At 46.2% G+C, this 20,690-nt stretch overlaps 2 protein-coding genes across 3 annotated transcripts; both read right to left on the reverse strand.

Moving 5' to 3' along the window:
* Nucleotides 1–453: 453 nt before the first annotated feature.
* Nucleotides 454–9,000, reverse strand: LOC136492523 (AP-4 complex subunit mu-like; the record flags this gene model as incomplete). Its single annotated transcript, XM_066488507.1, has 13 exons — nt 454–749; nt 1,061–1,134; nt 1,241–1,301; nt 1,420–1,507; nt 1,612–1,706; nt 1,792–1,896; nt 2,173–2,276; nt 2,674–2,817; nt 7,158–7,290; nt 7,395–7,511; nt 7,729–7,932; nt 8,729–8,820; nt 8,949–9,000. Coding segments are annotated over 13 exons (1,368 nt in total), but the record flags the coding sequence as incomplete, so codon positions are not given.
* A 1,272-nt stretch (nt 9,001–10,272) lies between these two features.
* LOC136494414 (uncharacterized) lies at nt 10,273–14,152 on the reverse strand. 2 transcript variants are annotated; one of them, XM_066490579.1, is made up of 2 exons: nt 11,625–14,152; nt 10,273–10,736 (listed from the first exon to the last, which is right to left on the reverse strand). In XM_066490579.1, the coding sequence occupies exons 1-2, from the start codon at nt 13,619–13,621 to the stop codon at nt 10,700–10,702; spliced, it is 2,034 nt and encodes a 677-aa protein (XP_066346676.1). In that variant the 5' UTR covers nt 13,622–14,152; the 3' UTR covers nt 10,273–10,699. The 2 variants fall into 2 exon arrangements, with proteins under 2 accessions (XP_066346676.1, XP_066346675.1); XM_066490578.1 differs by having other exon boundaries at nt 10,273–10,739.
* Nucleotides 14,153–20,690: the final 6,538 nt, after the last annotated feature.

The following is a 20,690-nucleotide window of genomic DNA, read 5'->3' on the forward strand; positions in this document are numbered from 1 at the left end:
TCGCGGCTGCCGGATCGATTAGTTGGTTGATTTTATTAACCTAATTATAATTGTTGAGGCACTGCGAGACGGATGCAGGCATCGTCGTCGTCGTCGTCGTAGGGGTCTAGGGGATAGGGGATGGAAGGCCGGCCGCGCCGATTGGCATGGACGAGGTCAGACTCAGACCTCGCCGGCGGCAGCTTCTCGTAGCTTGTGGTGCCAAATTTAGATTTTTTTAAAGTGAATTATTAGAAATTCTTGAAGATAACCTTTATGATTCCTCCCAATATCATTTTAGGAGTTGTAAAAGTACATGTTTTTAGAAAGAAAATATAGGATACTCTTGGAGATGCTCTTATTAATAGTTTAATAGAAAGAACTTAATAATTAACTTGACTGAGAGTTCATAATTTCTAAAACTTCACAGAAATTATGTAGGACAATATAAGTCCCAATGTCCCACAAGTGTCATGAACAAGAACTTCATCCATTTTGTAGCATTAAAACATGAATGATTCATCTGCACATTGCAAGAGGGGAAAAAATTGTCCCTAAAACACGTTCAACTACAGGAGCTGAGTGGTATTGCGGATTCCTATATAAAGTTACAAACACAAGCCACTCTGTCAAAAAAATGGACTGGAAACAAGTGTACAGATGCGGGTTCCTCATAGACGAGCTACGTAGGAGTTAGCTTGTGTTACATATCGCACCCATCTGTAAGGGTTGTATGCCTTCGATTTCTTTGCGCTCTGAAGATACCTGACCTGCAGGAGAGTAATACAGTTCATAGTAGATCAGAAACATTCTGCAACAATCCTGCGTGCCAATGTTTTTGAGCAGTTAATTAAGGCCTTGGAGGATCATAACAACTACATATCTAAAAGTGTATAGCACCATGTAGAGACAAGTTTCAGAAAGCACACGGCAAAACAAAAAAAAAGCACTAAAAGATAATTAATCATGATACAATGATTAGGCAAATAGTTTTTCTAGTGGACAACAAAAACACTCTTAAGCCCTGCAGTGCCAATGGATACAACCCACAAATGTACCATACAAAAGTATATGGCCTTGCCTGCAACTTAGATGCATTGTACATCGGTATAGTGAAATTCATATTCACTGGGCCAGCTTCCTTTGTGATATTTCCTGCATTTCACAAAGAAAAGAAGAATGTCAGGGCAAGTTGCGTAACAGGAAATTACATGATGTTGCCAGGCCAGGGTACAAGTAATGCTTCCAACAAAACATGTACCATGTGACTCCTGGGAAAATGTCAGCTTTGCACGAAGGGTGTGCTCAGAACCACCAACAATCTGTAGTGTGAAGTTAAAATTGTTTAGCAAGCTACAGAAAACTGGTTATTAGTTTTAAGTTAACATTGCAAATGCATATCATCTTATGCAAGATGTACATATCCTTGTTGGCACTTGCCTTCTTTAGATTCCACTCAAGTCTCCTGGATCCTTCCTTGAAATCGGTTGTCTGTCCAACTGCTCCAGCTTCCAACTCAAAACTCGCTCTGCAATGTAACCCATGATAGGGAACTTTAGCTAACAATATAAGCATCAGCCAATATTTCACTTTTTTTAACTTCATAGGAATAAATAGATAACTGCAGTTGACCTCATTGTGTATGCGGGCACTGGCATTTGTACTGTGATTGTGTTAGCAGTGACATTCGCGGAGAAGTCTGCTCTTATTTTCAGTAGAACTTCAGCCTGTGTAGATATCAAAGAACTGTAGTTTCACCAAATTCAATCATAGTTTTCATCAATGCATAATAGCAAGACAAGCATTCCATACCCTCGATGGTCCAGCTTCTTCAATTAGTGCGGTTACACGAAATGGCGGCTTAAATTCTTGGGTCATCCGGTAGTTCATTACAGGAAATTCTCCGTCAGGCGGTATCTATGCAATATTGCAACGGTAAATATAAGTTCTATATTTTTTTTTCTTAAGTACTCCCCCCGCTCCAAATTATAAGTCATTTTAGTTTTTCTAGATACATAGTAAAAGCTATGTATCTAGACATAGTGTATATCTACATGTATAGCAAAAACTATATCTAAAAAAGCCAGAATGACTTATAATTTTGAACGGAGGGAGTGATAAACTCGAAATATAGTGCTCAAGTTCTACAAAAACATAAACAAACAGACAGAAAAGCCTTATTTGAGTACTTACTAAAGTCAAAGTTCTGTCAATATCAAAACTGTCCAGATGTACTGACTCATGGAAGTTGCAATCATCAAGAATGGCTGTTCCTCCTCCAGAAGAACTTCTGTAATCTGTCTTTAAAAAATGTAATATTGTATATGTGATCAGCATTCGACAATATATCCATGACAATTAGACAAATAGAAAGAACAGCATGCTAAAAAAAATAAGTGAGGTTCAAGTTGTGAGTAGATTCAAGTTTCGTTAAAGGAACCACTTGTGCAAAAACACTCGGGAATGCAAATAAGTATAGTGACTATAAATGTATGCAGTGAATAACTCATCACATTGTGAGTTCCAGAATAAGTGAAACACTATAAGCTTCATAGATTGGTCTCCAATATTACGGAAACAGAGCATCATGAAAGATGTACAAGGAGAAATATATTTCTTGTTTCATATCCATATATCATTCAGATTATAGTTTGCCTAAGCTAGTCGTCAAAGGAAAAAAGCTAATAATCGTACCGTATGATGAAGATGCAGTTCTTCCAATGCTCAAATCCTCATTGAGAGCAAGACGGATTTCCGGATTGCCAGTGAGGTAACTTTTCATTTGAATTGTTCCGTCAATCTCAGATATGTAAGATTGAGAGCAAGACGTATATAGCCCTGTTTAATGAAAATGAAAAAAATAAAGTCATGAAACGACTGGCCCATTAGTGCTCCATGAAAAAGGATACTATGAGACAGCATTATACATAGAAAAATAAATGAGGTAACAAAATGAAGTGGGCGAAGATCATATCACAAGATATGTAAGATTGAGAACTAAATGGTCATAACTCGTCTCAATGGCCCCTAGTTTAAAAGCAATGCACTAGTGACTGCCATCTTTATTTATTCCAGTTAAAAATAGCGAACACAGAAGTTACTTTAACAGTAGTGATATAAGGAACAAAATGGCAAACAGGGTAGGCTCTGGCAGTAAAGGCAACAACAAACCAAAACTAGATGATGATATATGAAAACTAAATTTGCAGTGGTCACCATCACTATCTAAAACATTTAGAACCACAAATTTGGGACATATATAAATAATTTCAACAAAAGGAAATGGAAAAAAGGCAAAATATCTTGAGATGTTGAAGAGAAAAAAATTAGTAACGACAAGCACAGGCGGATCCATATAGGTCCGACTGGGTGTGGCCACACCCAGACCAAAATGTGAAATACGTTGTAGTATACTGGTTTCTACCGTATTTGCACCCGTATGATCCAAGCATCTGCACCCACAGGCCCACAGCCTAACTCAGCCAATTGAGAAAGCCCACAGCAGCCCAACAATTACCCAGGTAGCTAAAGATCAGCTAAGCTCCGCACGGAAGAAGGAACCATCCACCGGCGCTTCGACTCACGCAGTGCGGCGCCTCCCCTCCTGCGCCCCTTGTCTCCCTTCGCAGTTCCCCCGCGCCCATTCTCTCACCTCGACGCGAAATGGCCAAGTCCGGTGGCAGGCGGTCGGCCGGCCGATGGCCGTGACACAGCTAGCCGCCAGCACTCAGCGCACATTCACCAGGATTGCAGTTTGTCCACTACCCTGTTCTATTTCCCGTTCAATCTTGATCACAAGGCAAAGTAAGCAACTTCAAAGGTTCTTCATTTTTTCAATTTCCATCAACCGGAACATACAAATTGGTTTCAATTTTATAGTTCTTGCCTTCTTGGTAGTTTGTCCAGATTCTAGGATCTGACTTTTTATTCTAGAAAGATGCATATATTGATCCCAAAAATTCTAGAAAGATCATCTAGCTCTGGGGATTTAAGAGATCCTAGCCAGCAATTTTGCCTCGACATTCCAGATGTGATTTTTACTTTTCAACTGATCATACTATTGACTCTTTGCTTAAAATTGAAGGGTTTGTTCTTTTCTATCTATGCCAATGAATATCTTGTGATTGAGGACTGCATTTTGTCAATGCCACAACAATCTTTTTTACATATAATTGTTTCATTCTCTAACTATATTTTGGTAAAAGGTAAGCACTATTACCGCTATTTCATTGTTATTATATATCATTATTGCTTGTGTTCAAATATTGATGCTAAAATCTTGCCCGTAGCGCTATTAAGTTACACTGTACTGTGAGATCATATATATCTAAGTAATTGCTATGAAAGAACGGCCGCACCCCCCATATTTCTCTAGCTCCGCCACTGACGACAAGGCATGACATAGACCGGTACTTACTGTTGTGACCCGATCTACTGCGTAACGCGTATGAGTGGGAGGTGTGCGGACGAGGCTTGAAGGCCCGACGGCGAGCAGGCGGCGCCGTGCTCGGCGCCGGAGTTTAGAGCTCGGAGATGGGAGGTGAGGGCGCTCAGGCGCCAGGAGGCCAGAGAGATAACTCTAATCTCTGGATGATTTTATTTGCTCACAATCGTTCAATACATAAAGACTCCAGTTCAAAAGCTAACAAACTGCATGCTAAATTTTAGGATCCCAAACAAACTCCTAATGACTAAACTAACTGACTGAACGGCCGAGTGACCGCACCACCGAACGTGCGACGCAACTTTCGTCGTTTCGGCGGCTCCCTGGCTCACGCTCTAGCCACGTGCACGCTTCCTCCTCTGATACTTGTTGCCCACCATAACATCTCTCCCTCCCTGGAGAAACAGCTCGTCCTCGAGCTGGAACATTGGATGAGCCTCTCGGAACGCGTCGAGTGGCTCCCAGGTGGCCTCCGACTCCGGCATGTTCTCCTAGTGCACGAGCACGTGCCAGACGTCGCGACGCAGGCTGGCACGCAGAACGCGCGCTGGCTTCGGAAGCAGACGCCCATGTCGCAGTGGAGGTAGTGCCGGTGTCGACGACGGCGGGGTGCCCCTGAACGGCTTGAGCACACCAACATGGACGACGTCGTGGATCTGGGCACCTTCTGGCAGCTGCAGTCGGTACGCCACCGCTCCAGCACCTGGAAAGGCCCGGCGTAACGTGGGCCAAGCTTGCCGCGGCTGCCCGTTGCCAGAGTTTGGGCCGGTCAGTGTAGCATGCGCAGCCAGACCTAGTCTCCTGGCGCGAACTCCAAGCGGCGATGACTGGCATCATAGTGACGTCGAGCGTACTCCTACGCCTGCAAGAGTCGAGCGCGGACCTCATCCAGGAACGCATCTCGGTCCGCCAGCATGGTGTCGACGGTGTCGGTGCGTGCCGCACCCAGGGCACGATCGCCGGCGGCGGCTGACCGTACACCACCTAGAAGGGGGTAGTGCGCAGCGCGGAGTGATACGCCGTGTTGTAATAATACTCAGCCCACGGGAGCCAATCCAGCCATGCGCGGGGACGATCACCTGTCATGCAACGGAGATACATAGCAATGGTTTTGTTAACGGCCTCCGATTGCCTGCCCGTTTGGGGGTGGAACGCCGAACTCATACGAAGCTGGACCCCTGCCAACCGGAATAGGTCGCGCCAGACATGTCCAGTGAAGACCGGATCGCGGTCCGACACGATGGACTCCGGAAATCCATGGAGGCGAACAATTTCGGCGAAGAAAGCTCTGGCAACTGACGCTGTTGTGTATGGGTGTCCCAGCAGGATGAAATGGGCGTACTTCGAGAGGCGATCAACCACGGTTAGAATAACACTTTTGCTGTGTACCTTAGGAAGTGCTTCGACGAAGTCCATCGAAATGTCCGCCCAAACTCGCGACGGAACCGGCAGCGGCTAGAGCAGGCCAGCGGGGTGCAGAGCTTCCATTTTGTTGCGCTGACATGTCGTGCACGCGCGAACAAAGTCACGCACAATGCGGCGGTCATGCTCGACGTAGAAATCAGCTCAGAGTCTCTGAAGTGTCTTCTGTACTCCTTCATGCGCCCCTGTGTGTGCAAGGCGCAGTACTTCCATCAACAGGGGTGATGTCGCCGGTATCATGACGCGGCCATGGTGGGTGATCAGGCCGTCAGTCACCGCCCAGGGCTCGCCATGCGCACCGGAGGCCACGTCCTTCTGTAGCTGCTCAAGTGCAGGCAGGTTCACGAGCTCCCGCCGAAGTTCCTCATAAAAGCTGAATGATGGTGCAGTAACCGCTGACAGCTGTAGCTCTTCGGCGTCGCGCCGGGACAAGGCGTCCGCGACTACGTTCAGGCGACCGGGCCGGAACTCTACACTGAAATCGAACCCGAAGAGTTTGCTAACCCATTGGTGCTGTGGAATCATCGATAGACGCTGATTGAGGATGAACTTGAGTGTGTTGTGATCTGTACGGACGACAAAAGAACAGCCCCAAAGGTAAGGACGCCAATGTCGGACTGCTTGCACCAATCCGATTAATTCCCTTTCATATGCTGCTAGCTTCATGTGCCAGTTGACCCATCTGCCTCTGCAGCCCATAGATGGCGGTGGTCAGGGTGTCTAGAGCGCCCGTAGAGGCGACCGCCTAGGGGGGACCAACGGACAATGGAACAGTGGATTGATGTATGGCGGCGGCGTTGGTGGTGGCTGGTGGGGCGGAGGTTTGAGGCATGGCAGCGGAGGTGACAGGGATGGGTGCGGAAGCTCCCGACATCGGCCCAGAGCTGGCTGATACCAGATTGTTGTGACCCGATCTACTGCGTAACGCGTATGAGTGGGAGGTGTGCGGACGAGGCTTGAAGGCCCGACGGCGAGCTGGCGGCGCCGTGCTCGGCGCCGGAGTTTAGAGCTCGGAGATGGGAGGTGAGGGCGCTCAGGCGCCAGGAGGCCAGAGAGATAACTCTAATCTCTGGATGATTTTATTTGCTCACAATCGTTCAATACATAAAGACTCTAGTTCAAAAGCTAACAAACTGCATGCTAAATTTTAGGATCCCAAACAAACTCCTAATGACTAAACTAACTGACTGAATGGCCGGGTGACCGCGCCACCGAACGCGCGACGCAGCTTTCGTCGTTTCGGCGGCTCCCGGGCTCACGCTCTAGCCACGTGCATGCTTCCTCCTCTGATACTTGTTGCCCACCATAACACTTACACTCGAGCTGAATGTCACACTTAGTCTCTCAATGATATCAACAAAAATTTCCTCCCTCTTCTTCCCCCCAGGCTCAGTAGCAACAACATATTTTGTAACAGCTGTACCAGGCATACACTTTGTGCCTTGCTGCAGAAGACAAGGATGTTAAATGAAACTATGCAACTGCCAAAATAGCATGGGGAACACATGTTCCTCAGTCAAGAACTTGCAGTAATGTGCACAAGCGTTACCATGAACATAGCAGCAGGACCAAGTGGTGGCAGCCTTCCAGCATCAACCATAATGGGTTCATTGAATATGTACGACTTCAGAACCTCAGTAGAGGTTGTTTGTGGGTATCCAAAGTCCTGATTGCACAATTCAACTTGTTAGCAAAACCAAACAAATGCTAACAGAAGATGGTAGTAAGCATTCCCGTAAACAGATGAATCATACTAATCGCTGTGGAAGCCCACAACTTCTTTGTTGAATATTACACATTAGGCTTTGCTAGTGAATAAAAAACCAGGTCACAAAGGATACGAGTTCAGAATGGCATAAGGAAAGATGGTGTAGAGTACTTACAATGACTTCATCAAGCAATTCATACACCAAAATAAAATTCTTCCGCAGTGAATCTTCATTGAGAACGCCAAGATAATCTTTTGTAACACGTGCAATCCTTTGAAGAAGTTCCAGGAGAAGGGATGGAGAAACATTAACCATTGTGGTTACCACAAAAAATAGTCCGGCGACCTTGAAATGAATATAGTTAACCCCATCGACATTCTGCCATAGTGAAAAGTAAGAATACCGATTGTCAGATCAAATAGTAAAGCAACGCACCAATAAACAGATCACAGGTGGAATCACTGTCTTTCCATACGCACATGAACTGACTGCTATTCTTTCAGTTTAGTCAAGTATTTTATATGCCAATGTACTGTTTAAAATCAAGTATTAAATTTACCAAAATGATCCACAAAAGGCTTCATACACAACTGATAAAGAGACAACTACACATCACACTACAAACCATTTTTCATTGAATAGAAATTTGCTTTCCTTAATAAGCATAGTTCCTGTTAATCCTAAACATATGTAGAGTAGCTAGAGTAAACCACACAGGGTATCACACCCAGTTTTACTCCAGTTCATCTTAAAGCGCCCGTCCAAGACAGTACTTGGATCACACACAAAATGTATCATTCCATGTTTTAACCAAACGGCCCATTAGAGATTGCACGGTACCTGATGGTAACAGATAATGGACAAAAACATAAGCTACATAACATGAAAGGAAATTTGGCAATTACACACAATTCAAATTCTGCTAGATGTCCATCCCATTTTATAAGGTAATGCTGCTCAACCGACAATTCGACACTGGTTATCAGTTTATAAGTGCACACATTTCACACAATCAAAGTGCTAGTTCCGATTAAACCACAAGCTTGCAAGTAGAGCATTCAGCTACCACGAGGCAAGAATCACAGTTACTGCTGCTAAGTTGTCTACCAATGCTCGTCAAAATTTGCAGTGTCAATAAGAGAGCGGGAGTAACAAGTAACAGATACGTACGAACCACTGGGGGCGCCTCCTCTACCTTGCCGTCATTCCAGAACTTCACCTTCCGGAAGAAGATCTCCGCGCTGCCCTTGGGCACCTCGCCGCGATCTGCATCCCCCCCCCCCCCCCCCCCCCCCCCCCCCCCACACACACAGACAGCCCGCACAAAACGAATAAGAGAAAACATTTCCGCCGAGATCGGGCGGCGGGGGATGGGACGGGGATCTAGATCTTACAGTCGCGGAAGATGACGTGGTCGCCGCGCCGCGACAGAGCGAATAACTGTCGAGATCATCCCACCACGCCGCCGCTTCCGCTGACACGTCTTCTCCTCGGGGCCGGGTGCCCTAGCTGCGACTGTAACGTGACGCGAAGATCAGAGGAAGTATAGAGAAGACTGTGTGTCGCAGCTTCAGATGTCAACGGTGAATTCCCCCCGTTGGGAGTGCCTCCCCATCCCTGTCTCCGTGGGGAAGAAAATTCTCCATCCCCATCCCCGTCAAGTGCCACGGGGGAGACTTTCTCCCCATCCCCATCCCCATCCCCGCGGGGAATTAGTCCTCGTGGGGATCCCCATGGACCGCATGTATTTCATCGTCATCTACAAAGTTTACACTTCAAACTTTATTTAAGTAGCGCATATATGTTCTATAGCATTTTCGCTTAATAAAAATTGGTTTAAAACCCTAAGTGATATAACGGGACTATGAAATGCAACTTTCGTTTCGCGTTTCCGTTGATCGTTTCGACAGGAGCTAGGGTTGCAACATTGCTTATATATCACAGGTATTGGGCATTGCCAGTATATGGGTCTTTAGAATCGGGTCCCCGCGGGGAGCGGGGACAGGGGCCTGCATATCATCCCCGCCCCCGTGATCTTCGACGGGATAATTTCAGCCCCGTTTAATCCTCTGTGGGGATAGAATTCATACCATCCCCGTCCCTTAATGGGTGAATTCCCCACGGGGATTCGGGAACGGGCCCGTTGACATCTATAGTCGCAGCCGCACCTTCTTCCTTTGCCGAGCGTGGCGTGGCTTCAAGACCCGAGCCGAGATAGAAGAAGACGACTCCGCAGCCAGGAGCAAGAACGGAAACGTAAGGCCCATTGGGCTGGCGAGGGTGATCTACCATCAGTGACACGGGCCGCAGATTATCCATTAACTTACATGGATGGGCCCGTATTCTAGTTTTACGCGGCCCACCGTGCGTCCGCCATTCGCCGGCCACGAACCAACCGAAACCGAGTCCGCCATTTCCCGTTGGCTCAGCCCGCCACCGCCACCCGCCAGGCAGAAACATAATGTGGCCATGCATCACCTAATCCACCTCGGCAGCAAATCAAAGCTAGAACTAGAATGCATGCACGCACACGCACTGGCACCAGCATGGAAACGGAAAGGACAGGAAACCTTATGTTATGTCGTATATGTATGGATGGATGCATCACATATTCACATTACAGATGCTGCCTGGATAATCAATCGGTTCCATTCATCACCAGAGAGAGATCGATGTGGTATTATACTGCACTGCACTGCACACATATCCCACTTATTATATGCTCATTAATAATTATTATATCACACACCGAACCGGCGTTTCTCAAGAATCTTCAACAAGGATGTCAAGCCAAGCAGTACAGGTCAAATAAATACCAAACAACAAACCTGAAAGGGCAGCATAGTCTGCTGCTGCTCAAGTTCATGTGCCACCTATTGTTCACCTAAACATCTACACTAATTACTACCAGCAAATTCTAGCAAGCAAAAACTGAAGAGTACCGCTACCAGTCTACCACCCTCTGCTCTGGCTCTGGGAATCTAAAAAAAAAACATTGCATGAACGAACCCACCAACTTCACCAGATCAGCCCCGCGCAATGCAATCTTGTTTCCCATGCTCCAGGATGACATGTTTGCACTGCCTGACGCAGAATCTCGGAGCCGGCTAGGCAAACAACATGGCCACTTGCCCACTTCCCAAGCTCAGAGAATGGCAGGTCCCACTCCCAGGCATTGATAGCTTCTGACCAACAAAACACACAACAAACAAAAGGTAATAAGTTAGCAAGTCATAATCAATCTACTATTATTTCTAGTACTAGTACCCCAGCAGTCAGCGAAAGCAAAGTAAACTTGTCAAATTCACTCACTCTCAACAAAAACAAGCTAAGGAACAAATAGGTTCTCATTTTTCAATACAAACCAGGCGAATCAAGGAACTCAACAAATTATTATTGTTTGCAACTGTCACGCGACAGCACAAATACACAAGAACACAGCCTGCCTGATCTGACGAAATATTCGTTGAGTATGCAGAACGCATACATCTAGTAGAAACAGTCAACCATTTTAGTTTCATTCATGTCGATGTATTGAAACCAATAGAACATGAGCAGAAGAGCAGCTGAATATGTGAAAACCGTTCGATTTTGTGTATGAATTCAGTTTATTAGAGACATAGCACAAACATTTTTAGATTATGTGAAAACCGTTCGATAGTATGCTCTCCCATAGCACAGACATGTTTATATGCTACTAAAAACAAACCGGTATATTAGAGACCTAGCAAGTACTTTTCATCGTCCAAATGTCCAATGCAGTGTTCACTGCATCATGTGGCCATGCAGAGCCAGGAATTGTGGTTTGTGGATGACAGTTCACACAAAAACAAATCAAGAACAAAGCTAATGTTAGCACAGAAAAGGTGTACCAACTGTAAAGGGATCCCATATAAGGCAAATAAAAGGTCGTGATCTTGGTCCAACAAAATCTGAGGATCGTGAGAAAAAGTTGAGGTTTGCTGTTGCAGAATACTACAGGTGTGTATAGTGAACATGTTCAGATGCATGTGAAGGATTTTTTATCTTTCCCTTGAGAGTACAACAAAAGAAAATTGAAAGTGGCTTACTTGGATTCGAGAAACTCCCTGATATCAGACTGCTCTTCATAATCATCATCTTCGAGATTAATCACAGGAATTGTTCGCTCATTGGCTCTATTGTGAATTCTAGCCTGTCGATTCTCAGACTGATTGAGAAGCATTTGTCCATCCTTCAAATGGCAACTATCATGTGCATGCTTGTCTGCACCATCATTTAGAAGCATTTTCTCGCTTTTCAGATTGTAGCTATGCAAATCATAGACACCCATAGGTAAATGCTTGGGTTCTGACGCCATTTGATAATTACGGACAGGATGTCCATCCATGCCATCACTTAGCAGCAGCTGCTCACCAATCACAGTATGGTTCTCCATCCAGTCGTTTTCATGTTCCAGCCCATCTGCATTTTGATTCAGATGTAAATGCCCATTGCTCCATTCGATTCTAGTCATATCATGCGCATCAATGCCATGACTTAGAAGTAATTTCTCATTCTCCAACAGGTGAATATCCTGTGCATCTTCAACAGCCTCACTGTTCAGATCATACCTAATCAAGTCATGCCCATTCTTCGACATGTGACTATCCCCTGCACGCTCATGTTGACCTTGAATTTCTGAAGCATGACAGTTAGTTTGCTGGTGTATCCGGCCAACTAAATCAGGCACAGAATCAGAAACATGATCTGCTTGAGGATCACCAGAGATCTCAGTCATTTCACAGGCATCTGGAGTTTCGACGACGTTGAGGTCAAAAACTCTGCACGAAGCTGGCAGCTCTGATTTATCTCTGTTAAAATCGCCAGCACCAGCCACACCTTCACTCTGTGGATGTGGAGCCACCATTTCATCCCTTGCTTGAGAGCAGTCATTGTCCTCACCTAATGTTTCCCTCGTACAAGCATCCATGACCATGGGTGCATTGGCAGCTTCCCTGTCCTCTACGGCATTGCTGAGCTGGGACCCCCTATGCACGGCCGGTTCCTCAACAGATTCCAACGGATGAACATTGGTATCAGAATCAGACAGTTGGTGCTGGGTGTGGGTGGCATCCATTTCAACACCATTCAAGCGAGCAGCTGCAAACTCACCGTCCTCACCTTCAGAAATGTCTTGTTCAAACTCACCATCCTCGCCTTCAGAAATGTCTCGAGTGCGATTCAGTCCGTGGATCTCTGACACCATCTCCCCGTCTTCGATAGCCATTTCGTCATCGGCACTGTCATTCACCTCTGCAACCACCACTGAACTAGGCACCCTCCGCTGGTGCCTTGGCATTTCATCGACATGACGGTAGTCCCTACCAGCAGCAGCAGGAATAATGCCAGAGTCTGGCACCTTGGTGTGATCCAAATCTCTACTGCTGCCACTGCCACTGCCACTGCCAGCGTAGTAGCTCCTGGTCCTGCTCCTGCTCCTTGGATCCACTCTGCCGCCATCAGCGGAAGGCCGGCGATCGTTATGCGAGTAGGACCTCGACATCGGAGGTCTCCTGGGCTCATTATAGTCTCGAGTCCGGCGGGCGCCCCTGTCCACATCATGGCCGGCGTCGTGGTACTTACGCCTCTCGTCAAAGCTGTGGCTCCTCCTGTCCCATCTGGTCGCCTTCCGTGCCTGCCTGTCGTCGTCCTCCCAGACGCGGGCCCAGTCCCCATCGTTCCGGCGCGATCTCGGATCGCCGCCACCGCCGCCGTCGTCTATCTTTCTCCCGCGGCTGGCGGGAGGGTGCGCGGGGCGTGGGGCGGGCGGGTCTTCCCTGGCCCGGAGCACATGCTCGGGGATGACGCCCTGGGCGACCAGGTAGTGCGCGGCGAGGCGGCCGGCCTCGAGCAGGATGCGGTGGTGGGCGGGGGCGGAGACGTCGGGGTGGGGATCGTCGCCGCGCCGCGGCGGCGGGGTGCGCCTCTGCGGGCGTCGCTGGTAACGCGGGGAGGGCGGAGCAGGCGGTGACCGGCGGCGGTGGCGTCCAGCACCCGAGGGCGGGTGCGGGTCGCGGCCGCGAATGCGCGACCTCGGCGAATGCATGGAAGGAGCCCCGGTCCCGGCACTGGCGAGCTGGGTGTGTGAGCGCGCGCGGCGTTGTCAAATCTGGCGTCGCTTCCAGTGGAGTGGAGCGGAGCAGGGCAAATCTGTGGCGTCCGTTCAGTGACGTGACGTTCGTTGGGAGTCCGGCGAGGCGCAGATCCGAGGTGATCCTGCGTTCGTTCCGTTTGTTGGTCCCGGCCGCGCCGGGGGGTGTGGCGCCGCTGGTGGTGCAGGCTGCGAGGGGAGGGTTTGCTCTGCTCTGCTGCGGTGGCCGGTGGCGGACTGGCGGTGCGGGGCAGGGCAGGGCAGGGCAGCTGGTCTGTGTGTTGGATTCCGTCACAACTGACATGGCGTGGCGGGGTACCAGTACCAAACAGGCCTGAAGACCCTCTCTCCTCGATCTTTGCTACTGGATTTTTATTTTTCAAAATTTCTTATTTTACAGGGCGCTGCTGCCCCGGGGTAATTAGCGACTAGTACGTACTTTTTTCTGAACATTAATTAGTGAGTTCTGTAATTTGTTATTGATAGTTTTTTAATCGCAGCGCCAATAATCCCTCCCTCTCATTTCCAAATTCCAACGAACGCCTACTACCTACTACTAGTAGTATGGAGTACTCTGTACTCCTACCCTATGCACGCACTTCTTTTCAGACCGTCATGGTAAGATTCCAAAAACGCAAGGATATGTACTTTAACTATCCATTTAATACCATCAAGAAGCAAACAGTGTTATAAAATCAACGGTTGTCCCCTCAAAAAAAAAAGATGACATTTGGTTCAGCGAAATGTAACATAATTAGATTACGGAGGGGATCGGATGATGATACAGTTGTTTGTTTGGTTCATCTCGGTGTGTTATGGAGTACCTCGCAATCATATACGGACCCGTTCACAACCAATTCCGCCCCTCCACAAGCTTTATCGCATTACGCAACAACCGGCGTTATCAGTTTCCCTTATTTTTCTACATCCGAACAAATCACGGGAATGCTGCTCCCCGCGTCATCTGTTTGTTTTCCTTACCATTTACGTTTCCATCCATGGAACACAAACGCCTTCTAAGTTCAAAGCCGATATTCATATCCTAAATCCTACCTCTACCAGACTAGCACCGTATACTTTAAAATTGACGAAATCAAAACAGAAGCCAGTTGCCACTAATAAAAGAATAATCCACCCTAAGTACTCTAGTCCAAAAAAACCCTACCCAAATCAAAATCAATGTTTATAATACTTATATATATATATATATGATAACCACATCCATGTTATATTTTAAATATTTGTGAGAAAAAAACAGTTCCTATATTACTTCCACACACTAGTCAAAGCATGCATATAATTTGATAAACCGTTAGTTAAAAATTATCAGGATGTCCTGTAGTTTCCACACACTAGTCAAAGAAGAAGAAACGAGACGAAATGGAGGGAGGCCTGCCAAGTGCCAACCATGAAGGAGTGATGTGAGACGTGAAGGCACTCATTTTTTGTTCTTTCAATGGTACTCTACTCTGCTCTGCTCTAAGTGCAGACATTTGGCTGTTGCTTTGCTAATCCTAGAAATAAATGGAGCTGCACGTATCTACCTGTACTCTACTCTGGAAGCGCGTTGTAGTGTGCTTTCGGGATGCTTCACTGTGACGGGCATGGACGGTGGGTGGGTTGGCCTGCGCAGCTGTGTTGTGCTTGTGATGGGGAATAATCCCTAATACGTGTCCACCTGTGATTAGGTGGTGGGACCAAGTCAGTCAGTGTACGTTTCAACGCAACGAAGTAGCTTTTCTTGTGTGTATCTCATGATGCAAAAGCAAAATTTTAGCCATCCCTAGGTTCGGCTCCTTTGAAGCATTTCATTTTGGTCAATTTATTAATTGGTGGGGCCGTGCAGGAATAAAAGGCATCCTCAGCTTCACTACTCAAATGATGGCTGTCAAAGGATGCCAAAGCCGCCAATTGATGAAGCAAAGCATACCAGCCCAACAAAAAGACAATGTCATGTCCCTGTTTGTTTCTTCCTTTCTGGGCCTTTCACTTCTTTTGTATGGTGGCCCAGCCCAAAAGACACAATCTATCTAGATTCTAGATATATTTGTTACAGTGTCTATCTACAGAAAAGAGTACTCCAAAATGAAGTGAGCTCTCCCAGGCCCACCCACTCCTACCTTCTTTCTGGTACCAAAGCAGTGAAGACAGAGCCTTTGGAACGGATGCCATCTCCAAACTGATATATACTCAGCTTAGTAACTTACTGGTACTCCCTCCGTCCCATTGAGTTTGTCGTTTGAAAACCGTGCCCTCCTCACAATTCCGCTTCTCGAGCGACAAACTCAATGGGACGGAGGGAGTAAGAGTTAAATGCATCCATTAATTTTTAGTAGTCCATCAACTTTTAAATTGTATTTTTGGACGCATTAACTTTTGGTGGTGTGTCATCCAGGTCCATCAACTTTCAAACTGTATTTTTGGGTCCATTAACTTTTGGTGGTGTGTCATCCAGATCCATCAACTTTCAAATTGCATTTTTGGGTCCCTAAACTTTTTAACTGATTCACCGTAGGTCCATACCCCTTCATTTAGCGAATAGATCTGACATGTCACGCCAAATAAGCAGCCACCGTGGAGTAGGTGATGAGTCCATAGCTCCTCAAGATGTTCATAGAGACTTGTCTAGCAATAATTCAAATGTAGCAGCTGGTAATTATTTAATATACTCTGATCTTAAATTTGAGACTATTATTTTTAAGAATAAATATATTGTGGACATGGAAAAATTTACGACTGATGGACTATCATCAAAGATATTTCATAGAGGTGCCTTATTATTGCGTGGAAAGGAGAAAATGAAGCCAACAAAATACATCAGTACTAATTCTAAAGAGGTGGAGACCATCAATGGAATAGAATTTTTTCAACGTGATTAGCATCCTTGTCGTAGTATTTTATTATTTTCATGCATTTGTTTCCTATTCAGTTGTGATACACGATCTTTTATCTAGCATCTAGCTTTTAGTGTCTACATGCACCTGTGTACGTGAATCAAATTGGTGGCTGCGTTTGGACGTGCCATGCATGTTAGCCGCAAGGACTCAGGGTCAATCGGTTCTAGTTGGGCTGGTAGAGTCCAAGTTTTATTTGGGTCAGATGGCCTACGTGCCTATTCCTGTGGCCTTGTACCGGGTAGATTAAACTGGATTTTATTGTGAAGTTTATTCCCCGTCGAGCCATCACTCGAGAAACCCTATATGGTGATCCCACCAAGTTCTTCGTATTGAAGATTATCTCCAGATGGTGATCTCGTCCTATACTCCACGGCGGCTGCTTTTTTGGCGTGCCATGTAAGATCTATTCACTAAAACAAAGGGATATGGACCTATGGTGAACCAGTTAAAAAGTTTAGGGACTCAAAAATGCAATTTAAAAGTTGATGAACCTGGATGACACATCATCAAAAGTTAATGGACCCAAAAATACAGTTTGAAAGTTGATAGACCTAGATAACAACAACAACAACAACAACAACAACAAAGCCTTTAAGTCCCAAACAAGTTGGGGTAGGCTAGAGTTGAAACCCATCAGAAGCAATCAAGGTTCAGGCACGTGAATAGCTGTCTTCCAAGCACTCCTATCTAAGGCTAAGTCTTTGGGTATATTCCATCCTTTCAAGTCTCCTTTTATTGCCTCTACCCAAGTCAACTTCGGTCTTCCTCTGCCTCTCTTCACGTTACTGTCCTGGCTTAGGATTCCGCTACGCACCGGTGCATCTGGAGGTCTCCGTTGCACATGTCCAAACCATCTCAACCGGTGTTGGACAAGCTTTTCTTCAATTGGCGCTACCCCTAATCTCTCACGTATATCATCATTCCGAACTCGATCCTTTCTTGTATGACCGCAAATCCAACGCAACATACGCATTTCCGCGACACTTAGCTGTTGAACATGTCGTCTTTTCGTAGGCCAACATTTTGCACCATACAACATAGCAGGTCTAATCGCCGTCCTATAAAACTTGCCTTTTAGCTTCTGTGGTACCCTTTTGTCGCATAGGACACCAGACGCTTGCCGCCACTTCATCCACCCTGCTTTGATTCTATGGCTAACATCTTCATCAATATCCCCGTCCCTCTGTAGCATTGATCCTAAATATCGAAAGGTATCCTTCCTAGGCACTACTTGACCTTCCAAACTAACTTCTTCCTCCTCCCGAGTAGTAGTGCCAAAATCACATCTCATATACTCAGTTTTAGTTCTACTGAGTCTAAAACCTTTGGACTCCAAAGTCTCCCGCCATAACTCCAGTTTCTGGTTCACTCCTGTCCGGCTTTCATCAACTAGCACTACATCGTCCGCGAAAAGCATACACCAAGGAACGTCCCCTTGTATGTCCCTTGTGACCTCGTCCATCACTAAAGCAAACAAATAAGGGCTCAAAGCTGACCCTTGATGTAGTCCTATCCTAATCGGGAAGTCATCCGTGTCTCCATCACTTGTTCGAACTCTAGTCACAACATTGTTGTACATGTCCTTAATGAGCCCGACGTACTTCGTTGGGACTTTATGTTTGTCCAAAGCCCACCACATAACATTCCTTGGTATTTTATCATAAGCCTTCTCCAAGTCAATAAAAACCATGTGTAGGTTCTTCTTCTTCTCCCTATACCGCTCCATAACTTGTCTTACTAAGAAAATGGCTTCCATGGTTGACCTTCCGGGCATGAAACCAAATTGGTTCATAGAGACCCGCGTTATTGCTCTCAAGCAATGCTCGATAACTCTTTCCCATAGCTTCATAGTATGGCTCATCAACTTAATTCCCCGGTAATTCGTACAACTTTGAATATCCCCTTTATTCTTGTAGATCGGTACCAATATACTTCTCCACTCATCAGGCATCTTGTTCGATAGAAAAATATGGTTGAACAGCTTGGTTAGCCATACTATAGCTATGTCCCCGAGACATCTCCACACCTCGATTGGGATACCATCCGGTCCCATCGCCTTACCTCCTTTCATCCTTTTCAACGCCTCTCTGACCTCAGATTCTTGGATTCTCCGCACAAAGCGCCTATTGGTGTCATCAAAAGAGTCATCCAACTGAAATGTTGTGTCCATATTCTCACCATTGAACAATTTGTCAAAATACTCTTGCCATCGATGTCGGATCTCATCCTCCTTCACCAAGAGGTGCTCCCTTTCATCCTTAATGCACTTAACTTGGTTGAAGTCCCGTGTCTTTCTCTCACGAACCCTAGCCATCGTATAAATGTCCTTCTCTCCTTCCTTCGTACTCAGATGTTGGTAAAGATCCTCATACGCTGTACCCTTTGCCACACTTACAGCTCGTTTTGCAGTCTTCTTTGCCACCTTGTACTTCTCTATGTTGTCCACACTCCTGTCATGGTACAAGCGTCTATAGCATTCTTTCTTCTCTTTAATAGCCCTTTGGACTTCCTCGTTCCACCACCAAGTATCTTTAGCCTCGCGTCTCCTTCCCTTGGTTACTCCACACACCTCTGAGGCTACCTTCCGAATGTTGGTTGCCATCTTGTCCCACATGTTGTTTATGTCGTCTTCTTCCTTCCAAGAGCCCTCTTTGATAACCCTTTCCCTAAATACCTCTGACGTCTCCCCTTTCAGTTTCCACCACTTTGTTCTTTCAATCTTAGCTTGTTTATCCCTACGGGCCCGTACCTGAAAACGAAAATCTACCACCAAAAGCTTATGTTGAGAAACAACACACTCTCCTGGTATCACCTTGCAATCCAAGCATGCTCGTTTGTCCTTTCTTCTTGCGAGGACAAAGTCAATCTGGCTACAGTGTTGTCCGCTACTGAAGGTCACTAGATGAGATTCTCTCTTTCTAAAGAAAGTGTTGGCTATCATCAGGTCAAAAGCTACCGCGAAGTCCAAAACTTCCTCCCCCTCCTGATTCCTACTACCATACCCAAAACCTCCATGAACTGCCTCGAAACCTGCGCTTGTAGTACCTACATGCCCATTAAGATCTCCTATAAAAAGCTTCTCACTACTAGGTATAGCTCTAACCATGCCATCTAAGTCTTCCCAGAACTGTCTCTTAACACTCTCGTCGAGGCCTACTTGGGGGGCATACGCACTAATTACGTTCAAGACCATATCACCAACGACAAGCTTGACTAAGATAATCCTATCTCCTTGCCTTCTCACTCCCACCACACCATTCTTGAGGCTCTTATCAATCAAAACTCCTACTACATTTCTATTCGCGACTGTCCCTATGTACCAAAGCTTGAAACCTGTATTGTCCACCTCCTTCGCCTTCTGACCCTTCTATTTAGTCTCTTGAACGCATAATATATTTACACGCCTCCTAGTCGCGGTATCAACTAATTCTCTTAACTTACCAGTAAGTGACCCTACATTCCAACTACCTAAACGGATCCTAGTTGGTTCGACTAGCTTCCTTACCCTTCGCACCCGTCGACTCAGATGCGAAGACCCTTGCTCATTTTTCACTACACCCGGGCGCCGATGTAGCGCGCCACTAAGGAAGCGACGACCCGATCCTTGGTTACTTGACACCATGCCCAGATCACGACACAGCGCGTCACGGGGGTGACGACCCGGCCCTTGCCCATTTAACACCATACCCGGGTTCCGATATGGCGCGTCGCTAAGAGGGTTACGCCCCCAACAATTTTCTTTCGGGTTTCATCTCCATTAAAGTGGCTAAGTTTTTACATTGGCTCGCCACGCCTAACACAACCCTCCTCCTTTACCAGGGCTTGGGACCTGCTATGCTGGGACATCAAAGGCGCCCCACCATAGGCGAAGTTTGATAGACCTAGATAACACACCACCAAAAGTTAATAGACCTAAAAATATAGTTTAAAAGTTGATAGACCTGGATAACACATCACCTAAAGTTAATGAACCTACGGTGCATTTAACTCTAATAGTAACTTCCCTCCTGGTGATGATTTGCAATTCCAACAATTATCCAAGCAAAGGCAATAATGATCATGCATGCACTTCGTTCCAGGAATATTTCAAAGTATCAACTGGCAACCAATAAGCAGCAAAAAAAAAA

This window comes from Miscanthus floridulus, chromosome 11, assembly GCF_019320115.1.
Source record: "Miscanthus floridulus cultivar M001 chromosome 11, ASM1932011v1, whole genome shotgun sequence".
Classification (NCBI taxonomy): domain Eukaryota; kingdom Viridiplantae; phylum Streptophyta; class Magnoliopsida; order Poales; family Poaceae; genus Miscanthus; species Miscanthus floridulus.